The sequence below is a fragment of the Numenius arquata genome, chromosome 7, assembly GCF_964106895.1.
Source record: "Numenius arquata chromosome 7, bNumArq3.hap1.1, whole genome shotgun sequence".
Taxonomy (NCBI): Eukaryota; Metazoa; Chordata; class Aves; order Charadriiformes; family Scolopacidae; genus Numenius; species Numenius arquata.
Genome location: NC_133582.1, coordinates 15,329,564 through 15,349,494, shown reverse-complemented (window position 1 = coordinate 15,349,494; position 19,931 = coordinate 15,329,564). Strand labels below are relative to the sequence as shown.

The window sequence follows — 19,931 nt, the reverse complement described above, 5'->3', positions numbered from 1 at the left end:
TGCTGGGGTGTCTCTGATGGGATTTTAGGCTTTATCCAACTAGTTCTTGCCTCTTAATTGCCTGGTATTTATTTCGTTCTTGCCCAGACTTGGATTATCCTCTTGAAACAGTGAGGTTGGTCTTGTGTTTCTGATAGAGGAGAGCTTGCTGTAATTGTGAGCAAACGCCAGTCAATAGCATTATTTTGAACGGGAATTAAAATACTGATTTGGATCTCTTTTGTAAATTTTTTAGTGTCACTACGTTAAGATTTTTATTTTAAAGGAAACTTTTAAATCCTCAAACTGCTGCAGGTTGCCACAGAAACTATTTTGTATTTTTCTGGTTTGTACAGATCTAGTACCTCTTGGATACAAATCGTTTTGCTTTGACATAATCCAGCAGTACGGTCTACATAATGCAAACGGTAACTGTCACGTTTAAACTTGTTTCCTTCTGTGTCACTGATTTATTGGTATTTAAACAGTGTTTACAGCATGGAAATTGCAGATGTTCCTTCCAAATCCTTTGTCCTTTAATACTATTTGTTTCATTGTACACATGACAGAACTGGCGTGTAGCAAAGCTCGGCACTAGTCATTGAAATTCAGCCTCTTGGTTTCACTGAGCTCATATCAGAAGTAAATTGGGTTGTGGTCTCCAGGGAGTTGTGTCACAAAACCACTACAGGAAGAGCTGTTACTGCTGAGGAAGAGTAGGTAGCACTTAGGTGCCTCAAGACTACTCCAGTTGGACCTGCTCCTACTGCTCGGTCCTAGAAGGTGACCAGAGGTGTTGGAGCTTGAGACTGAGGAGTCTGGCCTTTTCTTCCTGTCAGCGTGAACAGGGTGTGTGACCTTGGGCACACACTCGCTTGCCTTGATTTCTGTCTTGAATCGAGTCACGTAAACTAGCTGGGGATGTTTTTAAAATATGCTATTTCAAAGGACTTTGAGACTTTCAGAGAAAACACTGATATTTAAATTAACATATTTAAATATTTAAATATGCTATTTAAATATCAGTGTTTTCTCTGAAAGTCTCAAAGTCCTTTGAAATAGCATATTTCAAGTAGTAAGTATATAATAGCGTATTTCAAGAAGTAATTTAAGTATTTAAATTCATATAAGAATAATATATTCTCTGTGAAATAGAAACGATTCAACGTTTGCTGTGTTCTAATTCCAGTGACGAGTGGTAGGTCTGTGAAACAGAGTGCTTTGTAGCACAGGGGGGAGTACTTGTTCTCAGTTCTTCAAATCCATGCAAGTGCAGACATGTCTAGTGCTTCAGCTGAATGACAGTGTGAGACACCCAGAAAATGGAACCAGCGTAAAAATGTAGAGTACATGGGCATTTTTGAGATAATTTTTCTGTCATTTTAATATGAATCATGGTTTGTTTGAGAATGCCCCAACAATTGCAACTACTTCTGGATTAGGTAAATGAATAAAATAGGAAAAACTGCCAGTTGTGCTTAGCCCCAATTGCAGCTACCTCTGGATTAGGTAAATGAATAAAATAGGAAAAAACTGCCAGTTGTGTTAGTCACACGTTTAGAAAAGGTGTAGGATTTGTGGGATTTAAGTGTTTGTAGGAAAAGGATCATATTTAATCACTACTCTTTGTGTCTTAATCCCTTCATTTCCCAAAGCTGCCCACCTGATAAGCAAACTATGGTAGCTATTGTATTTAGCAGAACTGAAAATACGTATTTTAAGATGAGTATGTATCAGCTTGGTGATAAATAACTTGTCCTGTGAGGCCAGTTGTGCCAGTCGTTGTTGTTAAGATCCCAAACAAGGAAACTCCAAATTTGTAGCCCATCAGTGTCACCACCAGTGAGGTTTTGCTGTGGGTGACCTTTAAAGGGGAAGCAGGAACCAGAGGCAGTGAGTGAAGCAGAAGCAGCACTGGGCTCTTAGACTGGTGAGTGCCAAAGTCTCCCTTGGAAATAAATGCAGCATGAGCTTCTTAGACACGTAGATGCTTTGGGGCATGTTAGTCTATAAGAGTATAAAGGTCTAAATGGGTATTTTTAATGTCAGCTGCAAATGTGTACCGTAGTATACTAAACTGAATTTTCAGCGCTGGCACGTTGGGGGTGGTGGTTAATTCTACATGGAGATTGTGTTGAAGAGTTTTTAACCCACAGCTCACTGTGCCTTTCTTAGCCCTAAGTTTGGATATGAAAGGCACTTGGATTATGTAAAACGATCACTGGTTGTCTAGGAAAATGTTGTCTCCAAAAAGGTTACTTCAAACTCATTTCCCTTCTCTGGTTCCTTCCTTTAGATTGTTTTATATTGCATTACGGTGTGTGATTTTCATACAATTTTGTTTGAATCTAGCAGTATTTAGTGCTTAATCAGCACTAAATAATCAGATGAAGATGTTAATCTAAATGTGGTTTAGTGAAGTAAATCAATAATCATATTTTCACTTCGCTGGTGGCTTGTTTATGCTAAAATGTTCTTTTTGCTATTTAGAGGAGGCTTAAGTATGTAAATAAGTCTCTCTGGGAGATATAACATTTGATACTGTTACTGACTGTACTTGAAGGGAGCAAAATGACTCACTGTGCTAACACCAGGGAAGCAGTCTGAAGATTGTGGTTCAGAGCTGGTGCTCAGCTCATGAATCCTGAATGACTGAAAATTAACAGTTTGGTAACAGTCCCTGTACTCATCTGACAGAACTATTATTGAGTTTTGGGAGAGGTTTTGTGATAAGAGGCAGAGCTCTAGCTGCCAGGAGCCCATAGTGGGGGCGGAACGTGGCTCTGAAAAAGCATTTTGGGCGCACAGCAGGAGCTGTAGCTAAGCTAAGGTAAGCTAGTCTTAGTGGCCAACCCAGCCCAGCCCAAAGCACGACAGCCCTGTGTCTCGGTTTATAACTTTGCTTCAGTGTTTCTAGATAGAATTGCTGATATTTTACGTTTGTTTAGAAGTGACTTTTTTTTTTCCCTTCAGTTATATATTAAAGAGGTTCAGAACCAAAGTAGAAGATGCTCAGTTACCAACAGAGGTGATGCACGCTGTACTTTAATTATTAAAAACCCTCTTCTAAGCATTTGCAGTTCGATTTTCCATCTCAAGCTTTTCCTTAAATTTGATAGGAATGCTGTTCTTGACAAGACACTTAGAAAAATTACCTAAAGGTGGGCTTGATTGACAGAGTCTTGAGATACAGAAGAGCCATAAATAGAGTGAGTTTATACGTGCTTGTGGTTTTAGAGTGGTCTTCTCTCCGCGTATGTGTACACACAGTACAGGTTTCTGGTCTGGTTGGCATTGTGGAGTTGGATGTACTAAATGGGCCAGACTGGTGAGAGAGAATGGTAGCTGGGAAGTATATAATTACGTTTGCAGACTTGTCTCATTAAGTCTTCTGTCTCAGCTCTGAAGAGCTATTTCTTGGTGTAAATTTGCATAAAACATATTTCCTGGTTGAGAAGTCTCTGAAAAGGCACACAGTCTGATGGTTAGAGCATTAGCCCGTGACTTGAGAGATCTCAGCTCAAGCCACCAGTCTTCTGCAGCAGCCCGTTAGACATGTGGCTTTTCTCTTGCTCAGGTTTTTTTCCTAAATGGCAGATAATACCCTTGCTCTGCCTCACAGGAATGTTGCATGAATGTCTTCTAATGTCATACATTAGATGAGATGCTGAGATATGGCAGTGGCGAGGGACATGTAGATTCAGAAATGGTAGGTATCTGGTGAACATAGTTCTCATGGAAATAATAGTGTCTGTATGGAAATACAAGTTATGTTACACAGGGGGAAAGAGGAGGCTTTTCTGTGATTTCTGGGGTCATCTCAGCCAGCGTAGCAATACAGCGTTTATATGGCTAAAGCCTTGCTTCTCTGTCAAGGTATGTCTGGAAGGTGAGCAGTGGAACGGATGGCCACCTGGCGAGGCCCAACTCCCTCCATTAGCTGTGAGCTGCTGGGTGTTGAAGGTGAAATCTGTTCCACTCCTGGTGCTCAGCTTCGCAGCTATGTGAGTTTTATGTTCTGGCTTTGAAGATGGAGTGCTTCTGATGCCTTATTATTATGTATTATTTGTACCTAGGGCCTCAGTAGTGGTTGGCTTTCTACTGAGCTTGGAGCTGTACTCAGCTGCAGAGTTTCTAAGCTGAATGGAAGTGGTGTGACAAGGTTAGCAAACAGGAGGAAAGAAGCCAGGAGAAGTTCGATGGAGGAAGCACGGCACTAAGTAGGACAGTTTGGTGTGCAACTTGGTGGTCTGGAATTGCATAAAAGGTGCTTATACTTTTGTAATAACCCAAATAAATATCGGTTGCTTGCAACTGCTGCTCGTCCTGGCCCCAGCTGTTTTGCCAAGTGCTTATTGGTGCTCCAGGTGAGGTGCTTTGCAGGAGAGGAATGTGGTCGTGGTGTGGCTGGTCAGGATGTGGGTCTTGCCTTTGAGAGGGAAAGCTGGAGACTGACGCTACTTGTGTGTCTTTGGAAGGTAGACACTTAGTGAAGGGCATCATGGAGCAGAGAAATATGTTCAAAACGAAGGGAAGATAGTCTGGGACTGTTTTGAGAATTATTACTGTGTTGTCCATATACTATTTGAAATGTTGGGATGCTGGGACCATCCAGAGATGCCTGTTGTTTCTCAGGTACTAGGAGAACTTGATTAAATGCTGCTTCTGGAAAAAAAGAGGGGCAAACAGTTTTTGAAAGGTCTGCCATAGCTTGTAACTGAAGAATAACAATTTTCAGGAGATGTACCCCCATTTCGCAGATGGGAAACATTCACAAATCTGTTGCAAAATCTCTGCCGGAACAGAGACCCAAACCCAGGCTTCTCGAGTAGTTGGCTCGTGCCGTGATTTCAGGGGGATGCTTTCTCTCCTGAGGGGAAAACAAAGCAACTTCTTCAAATCCCCCAAAAAATCCCAAGTCACTATGCGAAGAGGGTGTGGTTTTTACTGAAGTGTTGTAATCAAGCGGTGTAATCATAATGATTCAACCTCTGCATGCTTTTAAAAAGCATGTTGTGTATTGGTACTGATGTATTTTAGATTGTGGGGCAAACTATGTCAGCAGCTTGTTGATCTCAGGTTCAGAAATCTTGGGTTTTTTCTTCCTGTAACTGTTCTGGGAAAGGGGAAGATTGAAACATAGTTGTTCAAGAATTAAACTAAAAGGTATTTGTCTTGGAGTGCTTGAGTTGGCAGACAACTGCAGACGTCTGCTAAGTTAAATGATGCATACAGGTTTCTTTTTCTTGCTGTCATTTGGATGTAAAATGTTTCTCAAAGTTGCAAGGGTACTTGTAGCCGGGATAAGAAGCTGTGGTAGAACTCTGAGTAGAGAACATGTTTTTGAGACATAAATTCCGTCCTACAAATGAAATTGCTGGAGACTTGACTGACAGGCAAAATTTGTTTGTGAATGTTGGGACCGTCAGCAGGAAAAATGTACATTGCAAACCTTACTGTCCCAGGGAAAGTGTGAGAAGACTGTGTAAGAGCTCCCATTTGATCTCGCTTTATCCAAATAAGACTTGAGAAATGAAGGCATCTGACAAGGGTCTAAGGAGACCATCAGAGCCTGATGGGCTTTGGTGGTTCTGACTTAGACCTGCGCTGGTTGCTTCTGGCTTTTTGAAGTTGGTTTTTAATCTTAGGCGAAAGTTCAGGGAGCAGTAACTGATTAATAAAATTGCTTCTCGTACAATGAACTCATGCAAATAGAAACCTCAGCTAAAGACAGAAAAAGTGCAATAGTAAGTGAGACCAGTATTGCTGGTTTGTAACAACCTTTATCTATGTGGGGAAAACGTAGCAAAGTTTAAAACTGAATTGGCAAGCAGCTCTTAGGGGCTCCATTTGCTCTTGAGGCCTAAACCAGCTAGAGGTGCCCCTCTGCTCTGTCAAGCCTGAACTGGCTCAATACACAGTATTTTATTTATTTATCTAAACCCAGCTGAGAACCTGGATGGGGTTGGTATCATCAGAAAAGGAGTGGCTTGGGATGTGGAGTGGAGGCAATTGATGTGTTTAAAAGGCAAGGAAGAGGGAATAGGTAAGAGCCCAAACTGTTAGTTTATATCCAGCCTAGTGTTTAGCACTCAGCTCCATCCCCAGCTTTAATCCCAGGTCTCCCTCGATCCGTAAGAGCACTGTGCCATCAGCTGCCCCAGAAGTGGTAGGAGCTGCTTCGTGTGCCAGGGCTCCCATCTTTCCTGGGGAAGCCGTGCTGGTGGCCGGGCAGTAATCCCCTCAGGAGAGCTGGTTTGCACTGAAGGAGGAGCGGGCCTCTGTAGTGATGTGCTTCCCAGCCGGGAGGGTGGGCACGTGTGAGCGTGAGGTGACGCTGTGTCCCGTGTTGGTACGTGCCCTCTCTGAGGGTCCTCCATGCCAAGCACAGAAACTGCCCTTGAACCCATGGCTCCCACCCTTCCTAAGGGAACAAGCAGATCACAAACGCACCTGAGACTCCTCTGCAACTTGCCCCTTGGCTGCAGAAAGGGCCCAGGGTGCTGTGGGTCTGGCAGGTTGGTTCGTCGAGCTGAGGGAGAGGGCAAGTCAAGAATTGCTGGGGGGGCATCCAGCCTCCTCCCTCCTACCTGTAAGGCAACATGTCCACAGAGGCGTGTGTGGGGATGTGGCTGCTGCTGTTCTGATTGAGCAAAATCCCCTCTCTCCCTCCCTCCTGGCTTGAATAGCTATTTATCCTATCTTGAAAAGCAAGCAGATGCAAATGTAGATCAGGTACTTTCAGCAGTCTGAGAGCTCTTTGAGGTTGGGAAGAAGAAATCTGATTACAGTTACAGCTGTTTCATTTCCTGACAGATGCACAGAGTGTTATGTGCTGGCGTACTGCGGATGTACACACACACACACACACACACACACACACACCAGTCTCCTTTTCTATCAGTGGCAGAACCAGACAGCAGCGGCTCTGTACTGAACTCCTTGTCCTGGACACCCTGCCAAAATATGCTTTATGCAGAATTTTCTGTGAACCAGGTTGTAGTGTGTGTGTGTGCATATAAATTTGTGTGTGTTTTCTTCAGTTGGCAGGGCCTTTGTTGCTGAGTTTTTTGTTGCTGGAGTGGGACAGTACACTGTAAACAAGCGTGGCTAATTATAAAGCACTTGTATAAAAAATGATTTGCATTTGTACAAATGGTACTAGTAAATGTACCCGTGTAAGAGTACCACGAGTACCCAAATAAGCCCGGCTCTGAATGGGGAATTCTTGTCTTTCTTGCAACCACAGCTAAAAAGCTGTTTATAACTAAGTGCTGAGATGGTGTAATTTTCTTTTCTAGGAACTTGGAATAAGAATTCCTAGACCACTGGGACACGGACCAAGCAGATTCATCCCCGAGAAGGAGGTGTGGTGTTGTTTTCAAGTACACAGTGAACTTTATGCTTTTAAGGAACAGCCTTTTAGTAGTAACCCACATTTGGTTTCAGGACAGCTGCTGAGCTGCAAAACATTTACAGTCGTTATCACATTCAGTCCTGGTGAGACACTGGCCACAGCTCTAGGGTACAGAAGCAGTGAGAGCCCGGGGGAGCTTTGGAATGGTTATGACCCCTCCTTCACTGCTCTCTAGCATGAGAGAAACCCAGTACTGTTTTGTGTAAGAGCGTCTGTTTCCTTGTGAACATCCGGATGTAATTTCCTACTGGTCCACAAGGCACCTGCCCCCCTGCTCTGGGGTTGCTTTTTCTTGAGCTGCCTCTACCATTCTGAATAATCTGAGAAGCTTCAGAGTGCTGTGGCTGAGCATTTCTGGTGCTTCTCTCCTCATCGTCTGGTAAGAGAATTTGGAGCAGAGAAGAAGTTAGTAATATGCCTGTGGTTTTCTAGGAATTTCTAGGAATTTGTAGAGCCTTAAGCCTCAATTTCCTTTTATTTCTCTCTCTTGTCAGCAAGCTTTTTACTTCTTTCCCTCTTTTTTCCTCAGTGAAAATAATTATTCAATTACCTTGTTGTTATAAGAAACCGAGTTAGAGCAATTTGGGGCATTCAAGAAAGTGAAGGTGAGACAGTTAAAAATGAGAAGCCAGTGTTGCACAAGGGAAAGTGTAAAGGCAAAAATCCCCTTTTGCTGTTACAACCACTTGTGATCTCCAAAATAAGAGGTATTAAGGGGATTTTATGTGCCTTCCTTTATGTGCACTGATTTAATGCCATTAATAGATTTACAATATAATTCCTTTCACTGAGGCCTCTGGGTGCTATGCTAATGTATTTATTTACTATTTTATTGGTACTTCTTAAACAATATTGCTAACTGCTCTTTCTGTTCAATCAGACAATTCAAGTGGGAAACGAAGACGCCATGATGCACGCGCTGTTTGCGGATTCTTTTACTACACTGGGCCGGTTGGACAATGTTACCTTGGTGATGGTTTTCCACCCACAGTATCTTGAAAGCTTTCTAAAAACTCAGCACTATCTACTGCAAATGGACGGTCCTCTCCCGCTTCATTACCGACACTACATCGGGATAATGGTACGCTGGGACACGAAACAGCCACTTTGGCAACCGTCTCTGGGCTTGTTTAATGGCAGTTATTACTGTGTTTTGCAGTTTCTAGTTGGAGAGGCATTTCATCAGGAGCTACGGGGAAAAGCAGAGTAGCTTTGTTTGTGTCTGGTTTGCAAATTGTTTCACAAGACCAGGACTTTATGTTCATAGTTTCAATAGGACTGCGAGAAAGAGGGGGGAAAAGTCTGTTACAGAAATAAGACAATTGTTTATTTTTGGTTTCCTTAGTATCTCAGAAACTGTTTTTCAAGAAAGCTTGTTTGTCCTGTCAAATACACCTCCCTCTAACTCAACAATCCCATCATCTCTTTCTGAATCTCTAAATTCTAAGCAAGTTTTCTGCCAGAAGTGGTTGATTTCATAATTTCCAGTCTGCCAGTGCAATGATTTCTGTCTGCTGAAGTTGAACCAAAGTTTTGGGCTGTGCCTTAATTTGATGGGGAAGGTATTCCTGTTTGAATAAATGATACTAGGTCTGTTCGTTGCTGAAAAGCTGCCCTTAGTCTCTCTTGCTGTATTTGTTCTAAAATCTGCTTTTGTTTTAGCTGGTACAGATTCCCCTAGAGGCAGCCTTGCTTCTTCCCTGCTGGAGACTACTCTGCAGTAGGGACTCTTGCTAAATCTGTGCCTGTGCTTCTGCCTGGATGTTGCACCTGTAGCCAGCGTAGTTAAAATGTCTATGAGTGAAGAATTATTATTACAATTTATGTTGTGAGAACACTAGTCAAAACAGGCTGATAAATTTATCTCAGTTTTTTTTTACTTCAGCCTTTGATCACTGCGAGTCTTATTCTTGAATATTTTGAAGAAATGGTGACTTACAGTATTTGTCATAAAGCACTTAACTTACTGTAATTGTTTTCTGTATCACAACTGTGTTTTCCTTCCTAGGCTGCAGCACGACACCAGTGCTCTTACCTTGTTAACCTCCACGTGAATGACTTCCTTCATGTCGGTGGAGACCCTAAATGGTTGAATGGTCTGGAAAATGCACCTCAAAAACTGCAAAATTTAGGAGAACTGAACAAAATGTTGGCTCATCGACCCTGGCTTATCACCAAGGAACATATCGAGGTAAATCTTTCATGGAGTAATGTGAACGTACTTATTTTTACTTATTTTTCAGTAATGCAATCTCAGATCTTTAGGGTTAAGAGCCAAACAGGGTGAGAGATGTTGTGTGTTACTGACTGTCATTGCAGTGCTACATCACTGTGATACAATATCACTTGCGCCCTTGTAAAACTGGTGCGATCGTTACTGGCCTTAAATGACTAAAAAATTTAATTTACAAAACACTGACGTTTCAGATTTGTCATGTCAGAATTGTGTTGGTGCAATGAGGGTGTGCTAAGATGTGCACTTCCCTAAGTCCTGTGCTGTCAGTAGCCAGAACCCCCTTAGCGTTTCTGAGATGCCACCAGAGGTTAGGCTGGACGCCGATCACCACGTGTCCAGTCTCAGTTGCTGCTGGTCCACGTGCTTAGTTTTCAGGCTGGGTTGGAGGGAGCAGGCTGGCAGAACAGCCCAGGGGAGCGGTGGTGGGACAAGCCAGCCAGGACTGCAACATCAACAAGCCACCAAGCAGCTGCTTCTGCTGCGCCCCCCGCCCCGAGGGCTACCCGGATCAGCCGGCTTCCAGGGTGCCACGCATCCTGTGTGTGATGGCAGCTCTCAGGGCAGGGGCATGCCTGCCCCGGGCCTGGCCCTGGTTACTGCAGCAACTCCTCCTCCTCCTCCTCCTCTTCCTCTGCTCGTCTCTTCACCCTTAGCGAGGAGGAAGTGGGTGCTGGGACTCTCAGCCCTGTCTGCCCGGTGGGGAGGCAGCGGCGGGTCTTGCTGGGAGGCAGGACGCTGGGCTGTGGGCGAGGGCGCGCCAGAAGGCCCCAGACCTCCCACACTTTCCTGCCTGAAGGGGAAGTTGGGGTTTGAAATTTCTTGTCAAATGTAGAACATTCCACCCACAGGGACAAGATGGAGGGAGCCTGGCACTGATGCCAGGTTTTTACACAGCTGATCCGCAAGGAGTTGCTGGGGTTTTTCTGAGACTGTTTTTATGAGACTTTTCTGAGACCAGTTGAAGAAACATGCGACTGTTGTGGTTGCATCTTCATCAGAGGTGTGAAATTTCAATGCGAGTTGGTCTGGCCTCAATACAAACCATACGGTGCAAAATAGAAACCCCAACTGATTCAATAGCTGAGGGCCTGAGAGGCGAGAGGAGTCATCTCCTGTGTGACTTAACCACGTGAGGCTGCGGCTGGCAGGTCACCTGCTCACAGGACACCGAGCATGCAATGGCAGCAGAGAGTTAGGAAGCAAGTTGGGGGTGTTGGAAAAATAATTGTATCATCTGGTAAAGAGATGCGTTGATAAACTGCACTGAGGTGGGATCATTTGAATGACTTTTTAAAATTAATACTTTTGTCTTGCATGGTTTCTAAAGCAACTTTTGAAGACTGAAGAGAACAGCTGGTCCCTGGCAGAGCTGATCCACGCGGTCGTTCTCCTCACACACTACCACTCCCTTGCTTCCTTCACCTTTGGCTGTGGAATCAGCCCGGAGATCGACTGCGAAGGGGGTCACACCTTCAGGCCCCCCTCCGTCAGTAACTATTGCATTTGCGATATTACAAATGGGTACCACGGGGTGGATGAGATTCACGCCAGCCCAACTGGAGGTATTCCAGTAAGTATCTGTCTGATCAAAGTCTCTTTCTATAGTAATAGTTTCTTTGTAAATTTAATACGTGGAGGACGCCCATCACTTTTCGTTCGGTGAGAGTGGGATTGATTAGCCTAGAGGAGGGTTGAAAAGATTATTCCAGTTGAAAAGATACATTTGGGAGAAGCTGAGGTGACACTGGTGAGCTGGGGGGAAGCTACCGAAGGGAGAGACAAAGATACGATCTCTTGGTTGTCTATTTTTTGGGTCTCTTGTCATTCTTGTGGGGAAACTGAGACGACTCCTGGCCTCAGCCAGTGCACGATACGTGCCCTGAGCAGCAGCGGCCAGGAATGCTTTTCTTCATGGGTGCAGTGGAAAGCTGGCTCTTCCTTTGATTCCAGACTTTGACTTTGTTGCCTTGAATTGTTTGCGATACATCACACGACAGATCATTCACAATTTTCTGACTCTCTTTCTAAAACAGTGTTTCCTGCCTGCAGCACTTACGCTCACCGATCTGTGCTTGCTTCCACTTAGTGAAAAGCATGATGTGAACTAAGCGGTGTGTGACATTTAAATTTTGTCTGATAGAGCTCGCTGGTTCTCTCATGGAGCAAACTGACTGCAAAAGGCAGAGAGGAAAGGAGCCCAACAGTATAAATTGAAGATAACTTTATTTTGCTTTGTGCTGATGGATTTTTACAAGACCAGATATTGAATTAATAGCGTGTTGTGGTGTTAAAACAGCTCTGGTGAAGTAAGACTCTTGCAGTAGCTTTCCTTTGAGACTTCATTAAATGTGTGTTTATGCTCACTCTGCCTTTTTCCTTCGTTTCTTCTCTGTGAGCAGAGAAGGGGAAAAAAGACAGTTGGGTAGTAAATTGTGGTTACTTCCTCTATCAGAATTTCTGTTACAGCTCCTTGTTTTTCAGTTGTTAAACATCTAGATTAAGTAAGAGAAATTACTTTAATTTTAGTGTGAGAACTGCTTGTTCCAAAAAGCTCCGATTCTTAAAATATGCTAAAAATACCAGGGATCTAATTGAGAAAAGATGATGACTAAATGTGAACTTCTGGGTCAGCACAGATCTCTTTCAAGAACTGTTTTCCTCGAAAAATCAGTATTTAAAGATGTAAACGAAGGACGCGGCTTGTGTTTAATTTTTCTGGCTTGACGATTTCTGCCATCATCAGTTCTTGGAACATGGCGATGAAATGTTTTTCTCTCCTTTTTAAGTCTACAGAGTCTGTCTGTGAAGTTGAAGCTCTTATGGAGAAAATGAAGCAGCTCCAGGAGTGTAGGGATGAAGAGGAAGCCAGCCAAGAGGAGATGGCTACACGGTTTGAAAGGGAGAAGAGAGAAAGCATGTTTGTCTGTTCTTCAGGTAAAACAGCTGTAGCGTGTAGATATAAATATTTATTTAGACTTTTCCAAATCACTTGAAGAAATACTTAGTACTGCAAGAGGGGATAAAAAAAAGTGTTATTAGATGTCTCAAAAATATTACCGTTTCTTTGAAGGGATCAAGATTAGGGGTGACTTGTTTTCTTTCAGGAACACTTAAAAGCAAAGCAGTGCCAAGATTCGTGGCTTCTCTCAAACACACCGTAATACTCACATTGTTAACAGAAATTTCCAACAGAAATGGAATCTCTTGAGAGATTTAAGAGTTTCACAAGAGATTTAAGTATCTCACAAGAGGCTGTAAAAAGGAGTCCCTAACAAATGTAGCTATTTTAAGTCTATGAAACTTTACTTTTCAGATGACTGAGATAATACTTAACCTGTTACAAGCTTAGGGTTGTTTATGGGCTCTTCAACAGAGTTTCCTCTAAAATAAACTTGGTGTGGACATCTTAGAGGTCTCTTATTAAAAAAGATCTCTGTTCCAAAACAGATTTTCCCTTGACATTTTTACAGACGCCTTGAATTAGGCGCAGTGTCCCCTAGACTTAGGGAACAGAGTAAAGACTGGTACACAAAAGAAGGGAGAAAAAGATGTTTGTCTGTCAGAATCTGAGTGTTTTTCATGGAGTTGCCTCTAAAAGCCATAGTTGCAGTCACACTGAGCTGTACCAAAGAATTTTAATACAGGTAGTCCAGTGAAGCTGTGTGTTTATTTAAAAAGCACAGAGACTCCATTCTTCTGCAAGAGTTGTGCTAGTGCACTTCCAGTTTGTTCTTACTGAAATTGTGTGAAATTCTGTTTCAAATTAACAGAAGATGAAGAATCGGCACCAACAAGAGACGTGTCTCGTCACTTTGAGGACACCAGCTATGGTTACAAAGACTTCTCCAGACATGGAATGCACGTGCCCACCTTTCGCGTTCAGGTACCAAGGACGGGGGCTGCTCTCGGGAGCTTTAGTGCGCGATAGCTTTGTTGTGCCGGGTACCAAACCTGGCAATTGCTGTGCTCTCGCTGCCCCACGGAGGAGAAGGCTTACAGCAAGCAAACGAGCAGCCCTCCCCACCCCACCCCGCATTGTCTGCCCTGAGATAAATTACAGTGAAGCACTAGACCTTCACAAGTTCGTTTCTAAAAGACTCCATTCTGCGTTTTCACTTATTCTAAGGATTATTCCTGGGAAGACCATGGCTATTCCTTGGTTAATCGTCTTTACCCAGATGTGGGACAACTACTTGATGAGAAGTTTCATATCGCTTATAATCTGACGTACAACACAATGGCCATGCACAAAGATGTGGATACCTCAATGCTAAGACGAGCTATTTGGAACTATATTCATTGTATGTTTGGAATAAGGTCAGTTTTGCTGCTTTTGTTCTATGCACATCAGACTTGGTAGTAGTGGCTTTTTTTTGCCTTTTTTTTTCCTTCTCCTTTCTCAGACTGAAGCAAAGGTATTTATTAAGCAACCGTGCATGTATTTTTAAACATATTTTTATTATGGGGGAGGGCCAGTAGTGGTACAAATTACACAATAATTTATTTTGCCATAGGAAGTTAGAAACAACGCAAGTAAAATACCTGGTTCTTGAAAATGAAAGTGTTTTTCTTTCAATTCCAAACAGATACGATGATTATGACTATGGTGAAATTAATCAGCTGTTGGACCGCAGCTTTAAAGTTTATATCAAGACTGTGGTTTGCACTCCTGAAAAGACCACAAAAAGAATGTATGATAGCTTCTGGAGGCAGTTCGAACACTCTGAGAAGGTAACAGTTTGCACGCATGTGGAGGGACAGGGGTTGTAGATCGGTTTGCCACGCTGACAGCCACAGCCACCCAGCTGGTGTTCGGGCTTCAGTAGGTGCTACCGGGACTCTGCTCGCGTTCCATAAATCCATTAGGAGGGGTGGTACTGCCCAGGCTGAAATAATTTTTCCTTTCCGACGTCACGTTCACTGTCTCACAGCTGGCACGGACTGTGCAAGCTCTGCACTGTACGGGGAGGTCAGACGTGCAAATGGTACAGCCTCACCGTGACTGCAGCTTTCTTCTCTGCTGTCACTTGGTGCTACCTGTGTCCCAGCGAAGTGATGCGAGACCCATCCCTCGGCCTCAGCCCCCTGTTGCTGGCCAAGGGCTTCACGGTCCTGCCCTCAATTTTAGTGCAAATGGCCCCAAAGCAGTTACTTCGTGTTAAAGCCTAAGGTCCTGCTGCTGGGTTACAGCCTGGATTGCACCTCCCAGTAGCATTTCTTGCTGTTAACTCTTGGATGTCTGCTCCATCAAGGTCACATCCTCCAGTTTTTCTGTGGAAAAATATTTGTAGGCCCCACTTAAAATGCACATTGATACAGCGCTGAAACATAAATGTGCCTTAATCCTCGTGAAAGTAGTTTAGAGATACCCAGCTATAATGGGGGTACTATAACTACAATGAATTAAGGTTGTTCAAGTAGAATACGACATATGTTTGTTTTGGTTAGACTAACTGATAGAGACGAGCTTTTCAAGCACACAAATCCTTCTTTAAAGCCCAAGACTTTGCATCCCCATAGCCACAGAATCCAAGGATCATACATGTACATGTCACTCAATGCAATCGCCATCCATCCTCATGGAAATCACATGAATGACACCAAACGCAGCCGTTACACGCCAGAACATACCGAGAGCCAACCTGCTGTCAGGGAGAGAATACTTTTCACGCCCTCCCACACACAGTTTCTGGTCTCATCCTCAAAGAAATACAGTAAAGACACTGAGGCGATGAGCTGGGGAACAAAAATTCTCACCTCCGGTAGCTGCTGAACTCCTCTGCCTCAGCAGAAATAATAGTTTTATGGCATGTTACAATTGTTCTTGTGTTTCCCCTCAGGTACCACTCCATGTTGTCCAGGTGACAATTACCTGTGTGTTTCTCTCTCTGTCCCACAGGGACAAACCACCTTATCACCTCTTCCTTTGCTAACAACCCCCTCTGCTCCACAGGTACCAACCACCCTTTTGCCTTTAACTAATCGATTAATTTAATTAAGCTAAATTTGAACAATTATTTTCAAGCTGTGCATAGTCTGCTGCCGAAGAAGGGTTTGTGTGCTTGAAAGCTGGTCTCCATTTTGTCCAGCTAAACCAGCCAGTCCACCACAGGAAGACAACCTCTTCTTCTGAACCTGGCCCCCCTTAGCCGTACCCGTGAGGTGCCGCGGCCCCATGCTGCGACAGCGCTCGCTTGGCCTTTTCTCCCTCGGGCAGAACTGGGTGGCTGAAACACCAAGTGCTCCCCCCCTCCTCCTACAAACACTGACATGAAACCCACAGACTTCCTTTCACTGGCATAGGTTACCGTGAGTGCGTCGTTAAAGCCTGACTTCTTTTCTTCCCCCAAGGTCCATGTAAATTTGCTTCTGGTAGAAGCTCGGATGCAAGCCGAACTACTTTATGCTCTGAGAGCTATTACTCGCTATATGACCTGATGTCTCCGGCTGCCTGTCGACGTTGGAATGTTCTGCAGCTGCAGCGTGGCAGAGGAAGATACGAAGCCTCAGGACCAACGGTAGCTATAAGTTAAGATGCCCATTGTGCCATAACTCCTTTAGTTTCAGCTATTTCCATGTTTGGAATATCACTGCTGCCACTCGGCAGTGAACGCTTGGCAGTTGAAGAGACAGGGTTGTGCAGAAGTGCTGCCTGCTCACGGTATTTTGGCTTTAGACAGCACGGGACACTCTCTGAACTTGTGGCAATATAGCAAATGATAGATACATAGATCTTGTGTTAAGGCAAATACTACGGGAGTTGGAGCGTGACAAGAAGTGGGACTTGATGACATTTGCTTTCCCTCTGAGAATAATTTTAGAAAAATCTTGATGCTGCTATTTGTGCTGGTGGAGTGAACAGACACAGGCTGTTCCAGTTAAGCTAAACGTGAAAGTGAGCACTGCTATTGTCTGAGCCTTTATTGTGTGTGGTTTCAAAAAAGCCTTGTTATTTAGATTCCTTTTTTAATCAGAACTAAACCTCTTCTGTCCACACTGATGATTTGAAAGATAGCAGTCAATTTTCTCCAATAGTTTAGCCTTAAAATGCTACAGGACATTTGTTCAGCATTATTTGGTGAGCTCCAAAGTGCAATGGTCTTCCTATGGAAAGAAGGGGACTTGAGTCCTCAGAGCTTTTTTAGAGATCTGACTACGTGAAGTGTCGAGTAGCTTCTTGTCCTGTTTTTCAAGGATGAACCGATACCTGTTCCAGGAGCTAGGACAAGGTGTGGGAATGTTGTTCTAGGCTGCCAAACAGTCCTACTGTATTACATGCCCAACGCTGGTCTTACTGATTTTTGCAGTTGCTTAAATAACTAGGCTAAAAACCATCTATTTTTAGTAAATCAGAACCTGATTAAAATGCTGACGTTTAATATACAGTGGTTTTGGAGAACACATGAATACTTTTGTATGAGTGTGAATTGCTTTTTAAATTTGTCAGTATTATTGGTATTTTTTAAATAAAGGTAACAACTTTTTCTGTTGGTGTTTTTGTGTGGTTTAATTTTACGCTTCTGTTCTTACTGGTTCGAAGACCGTTTCAAAATGTTTGAAACGGCAACTAGCAAACACACTGCAAATGACAAACCGTGACTTTTTCAACCGAGTCTAAAATGATGGGAGAAAACAAAGTTTAAAAAATAGATTTAGGTCTTCAGTAAAACGATCGTAGGAACACCTCTCACATACTCCTGATGTTTTCATCCTTCCCATAGCCCTCCACCCTCTCTTCAAGGCACACTCTGTCCTATAGGGTTTTCTCTTTCCTCACAGGTAACGTGGTGGGATACGATTGGAGATTCCAACTGTACGTTTATATAAGCAATGACTAGGTCTAAATGTCATTTGAGAGTTAAACTGCTTTTAAAATCCTCTGGTAGTGAACTTAGTTCCAGATCAGGCTGCTAATTTTCAAAGGCTAGTGCCAAAAGGATGTCTGGCATGGGAAGGACGGCAGGGTCTGTGCAGTCAGAGTGAGGACTGTATGGCAAGAGGCAGCGGGAGGGGGAGTTGCTACAAGGGAGTGACAAACTTCTGGCCACAGTCCTCCAGCCGGCTGTAACGGGGGTTACAGTGCACTCTGCATGTAGAAAATCCCACCTGCTGCCAGGAAGGTGGGAGCCCTGTTTGTAAGGCAGGAAAGAAATGGATTTTCCCAAGCCCCACAGGTACATTTAAATTAAGATTTCTGTCCCCTGGCCTGCTTCTCAGTCAGCTCAGATGGGTTTCTCTTACTACAGACCATTCTGAGAACAGTTTTAAGCTTACAATCCAAGAAGGTAAAATATCTAAAAAGATCTAGGGGAGAAAGATTAATAAACTGTCAAAAATTGTGACTAACAGGAAGCATCTGCTATTTCCTCTTAACAAAAAATACAGGATTTTTAATGTTCCAAAAACAGAGCAAAACTTTCCTGCCTAAGGGCACATCATAAAGCTAAGCTGTGCCTAAGGACCCAGAAGAAGCGTCTTTCCAGTCTGCAAATGGGGTTTCTGCAGCACCTGATTCTTCTGCTGCTTTTTGGGGAGTTAAAGGTCGACACAAAATTTTTCGAGAAGCCTAAACTGGCTGTTTCCATCCTACGCTCTCCAGACACCTGCAGGTACCTGCAGGCTCTCGCTCCCTTTTTAAGCGGTAAACACTGCAGAGAGTGAGTGTGTGTGTGTGTGTCTGTGTCAGTGGCTTCATATGGTCACATTTCCAAACAGCACCAACCACAACATGCGCACACAAAGCTACCTACCTTAGAGAAAAGGCCTCAAAACGTTTGGGGATTTTCCATGAAAAACACGGAGGTGTTTGTGGTCCTGAGTAGAAGAGCCCAAGCGAGGCTGTTAAGCGCCGTGGCATCCAGAGCCATTGGTGGAGTCTGTCTTTAAAAATAAGAAAATGGTTAAGTCACCAGATGCTCTGTGAAAGGGGGCAGTGGCGATGGCTGCACAGGGCAGCGGCTGTGGACGATGCCAGGGCAGGAGGGACGAGCCACAGCGCTGCCCCCGTCACTGGTGGGTGTGGGCTGCTCTCCTCTGCTGCAGGCTCTGGTAGTACCGGCAACTCACCCCACGGACCATGGGGGTGAGGGATCCTGTCCCAAAGCCAGGCAACGTGCGGAAGGAGACTGACCGCGCCGGCAGGAGTGAGGGGAACTAAGGGCTGGCTGCTGCCTGGGCCCGGGAGGGACACTATTAAAAAAACAAACAATAACATTCGGGATACCCAAATTCACGCTGTGCTGCAGGACACCCTACGCAGCCCTCCAGGCCCCCGTTCACAGTTTGGTGGGTAATGACTGACATCACTAGCATTTTCTTTGAATAGATCTTAATTGCCTACATAGCCACCTTGACTGGAGCAAAACCCCAGTTGCCGGCTGCCTTCCGACCGACGCTCAGCGCTTGTCAGCGCTGATCAGACCTGCTGACAGGACTTGGCCACGAGGCCTTTTCCACTGCATCCCCACCCCGCGTTACGCAGCCTGCTCTTTGCCTGCCTTTGGCCTTGATGCCAGCGCCACGAACAAATGCCTCCAGCTCCCTCCCCACAGGGGAGTACTCACCCCTCAGCTTGTCTTTAATGCCCCCAGAAAGCAAATCCATTCTTTTTTCCAAGAAACAAATGGGGCATTGAAGCCATTTATCTTCCTCTCAACTTCAGCTAAAATTAAAATGGCAAAAGGAACGATAATTGAGATCTTTTGGAGCTCAGCAGAGCTGCTGCTGGAGCCAAACCGTTCTGAAGTGCTGAGCAGCTCTCTCCTGCGGATTGCGGTGACGGAGGCTGCCGCACGTGCTCCCCACGCCATTCATGGCAGGGCTGAGTCCTGCTGGTCACAAGAAACTCCCGAGCTGCTGGGACAAAAGGAACATTGCACACTTCACTGACGTTCCCTCCTCACCGCTTCCAACACCCGGACCATGAAATCCCCCCTCCCCTGCCCCATGAACAGTAAAGAAGTCCCCAGGAATGTAGAAGCAGGGACCTACCCTAGGAAAAAGGCTTCCCTGCCCTTCTACTATTGCTCTGCTTCCCAGGCTCCTCCCTCCTTCTCCTCACTGGAAGCAGATGTCCAGGCACTGGCAAAGGTACAGCGGTGCCACTGAGGGGGCTCTGAGTTGCTGCCTCAGAAAAACAAATCCCTCCGGCCTCTCTGCAGGGATTGCCAGGCTGGAGACTTGCTCTCCCAGCACGCACACCACAGTGCGAGGCCACTGACCCTCAGGATCGGAGCCAGGAGCCCGGCAGCCCCTGCACAGCGGTTTATTCTTGGTAGTTTGAGGTCAGAAAAAAGAGAA

General features: G+C 44.5%; 1 protein-coding gene across 1 annotated transcript in view; it reads left to right on the top strand.

The window, feature by feature from the left end:
- Positions 1 to 17,112, top strand: part of SESN1 (sestrin 1) — an 82,478-nt gene extending 65,366 nt beyond the window's left edge. The window contains exons 2-10 of the mRNA XM_074150295.1: positions 7,281 to 7,346; positions 8,277 to 8,477; positions 9,405 to 9,587; positions 10,960 to 11,202; positions 12,419 to 12,566; positions 13,403 to 13,515; positions 13,759 to 13,949; positions 14,219 to 14,363; positions 15,984 to 17,112. Of these exons, the coding sequence (XP_074006396.1) occupies positions 7,281 to 7,346; positions 8,277 to 8,477; positions 9,405 to 9,587; positions 10,960 to 11,202; positions 12,419 to 12,566; positions 13,403 to 13,515; positions 13,759 to 13,949; positions 14,219 to 14,363; positions 15,984 to 16,070 (1,377 nt within the window). The 3' untranslated portion in view covers positions 16,071 to 17,112. The remainder of the gene's footprint in view (positions 1 to 7,280; positions 7,347 to 8,276; positions 8,478 to 9,404; positions 9,588 to 10,959; positions 11,203 to 12,418; positions 12,567 to 13,402; positions 13,516 to 13,758; positions 13,950 to 14,218; positions 14,364 to 15,983) is intronic.
- The last annotated feature ends 2,819 nt before the right edge of the window (positions 17,113 to 19,931 follow it).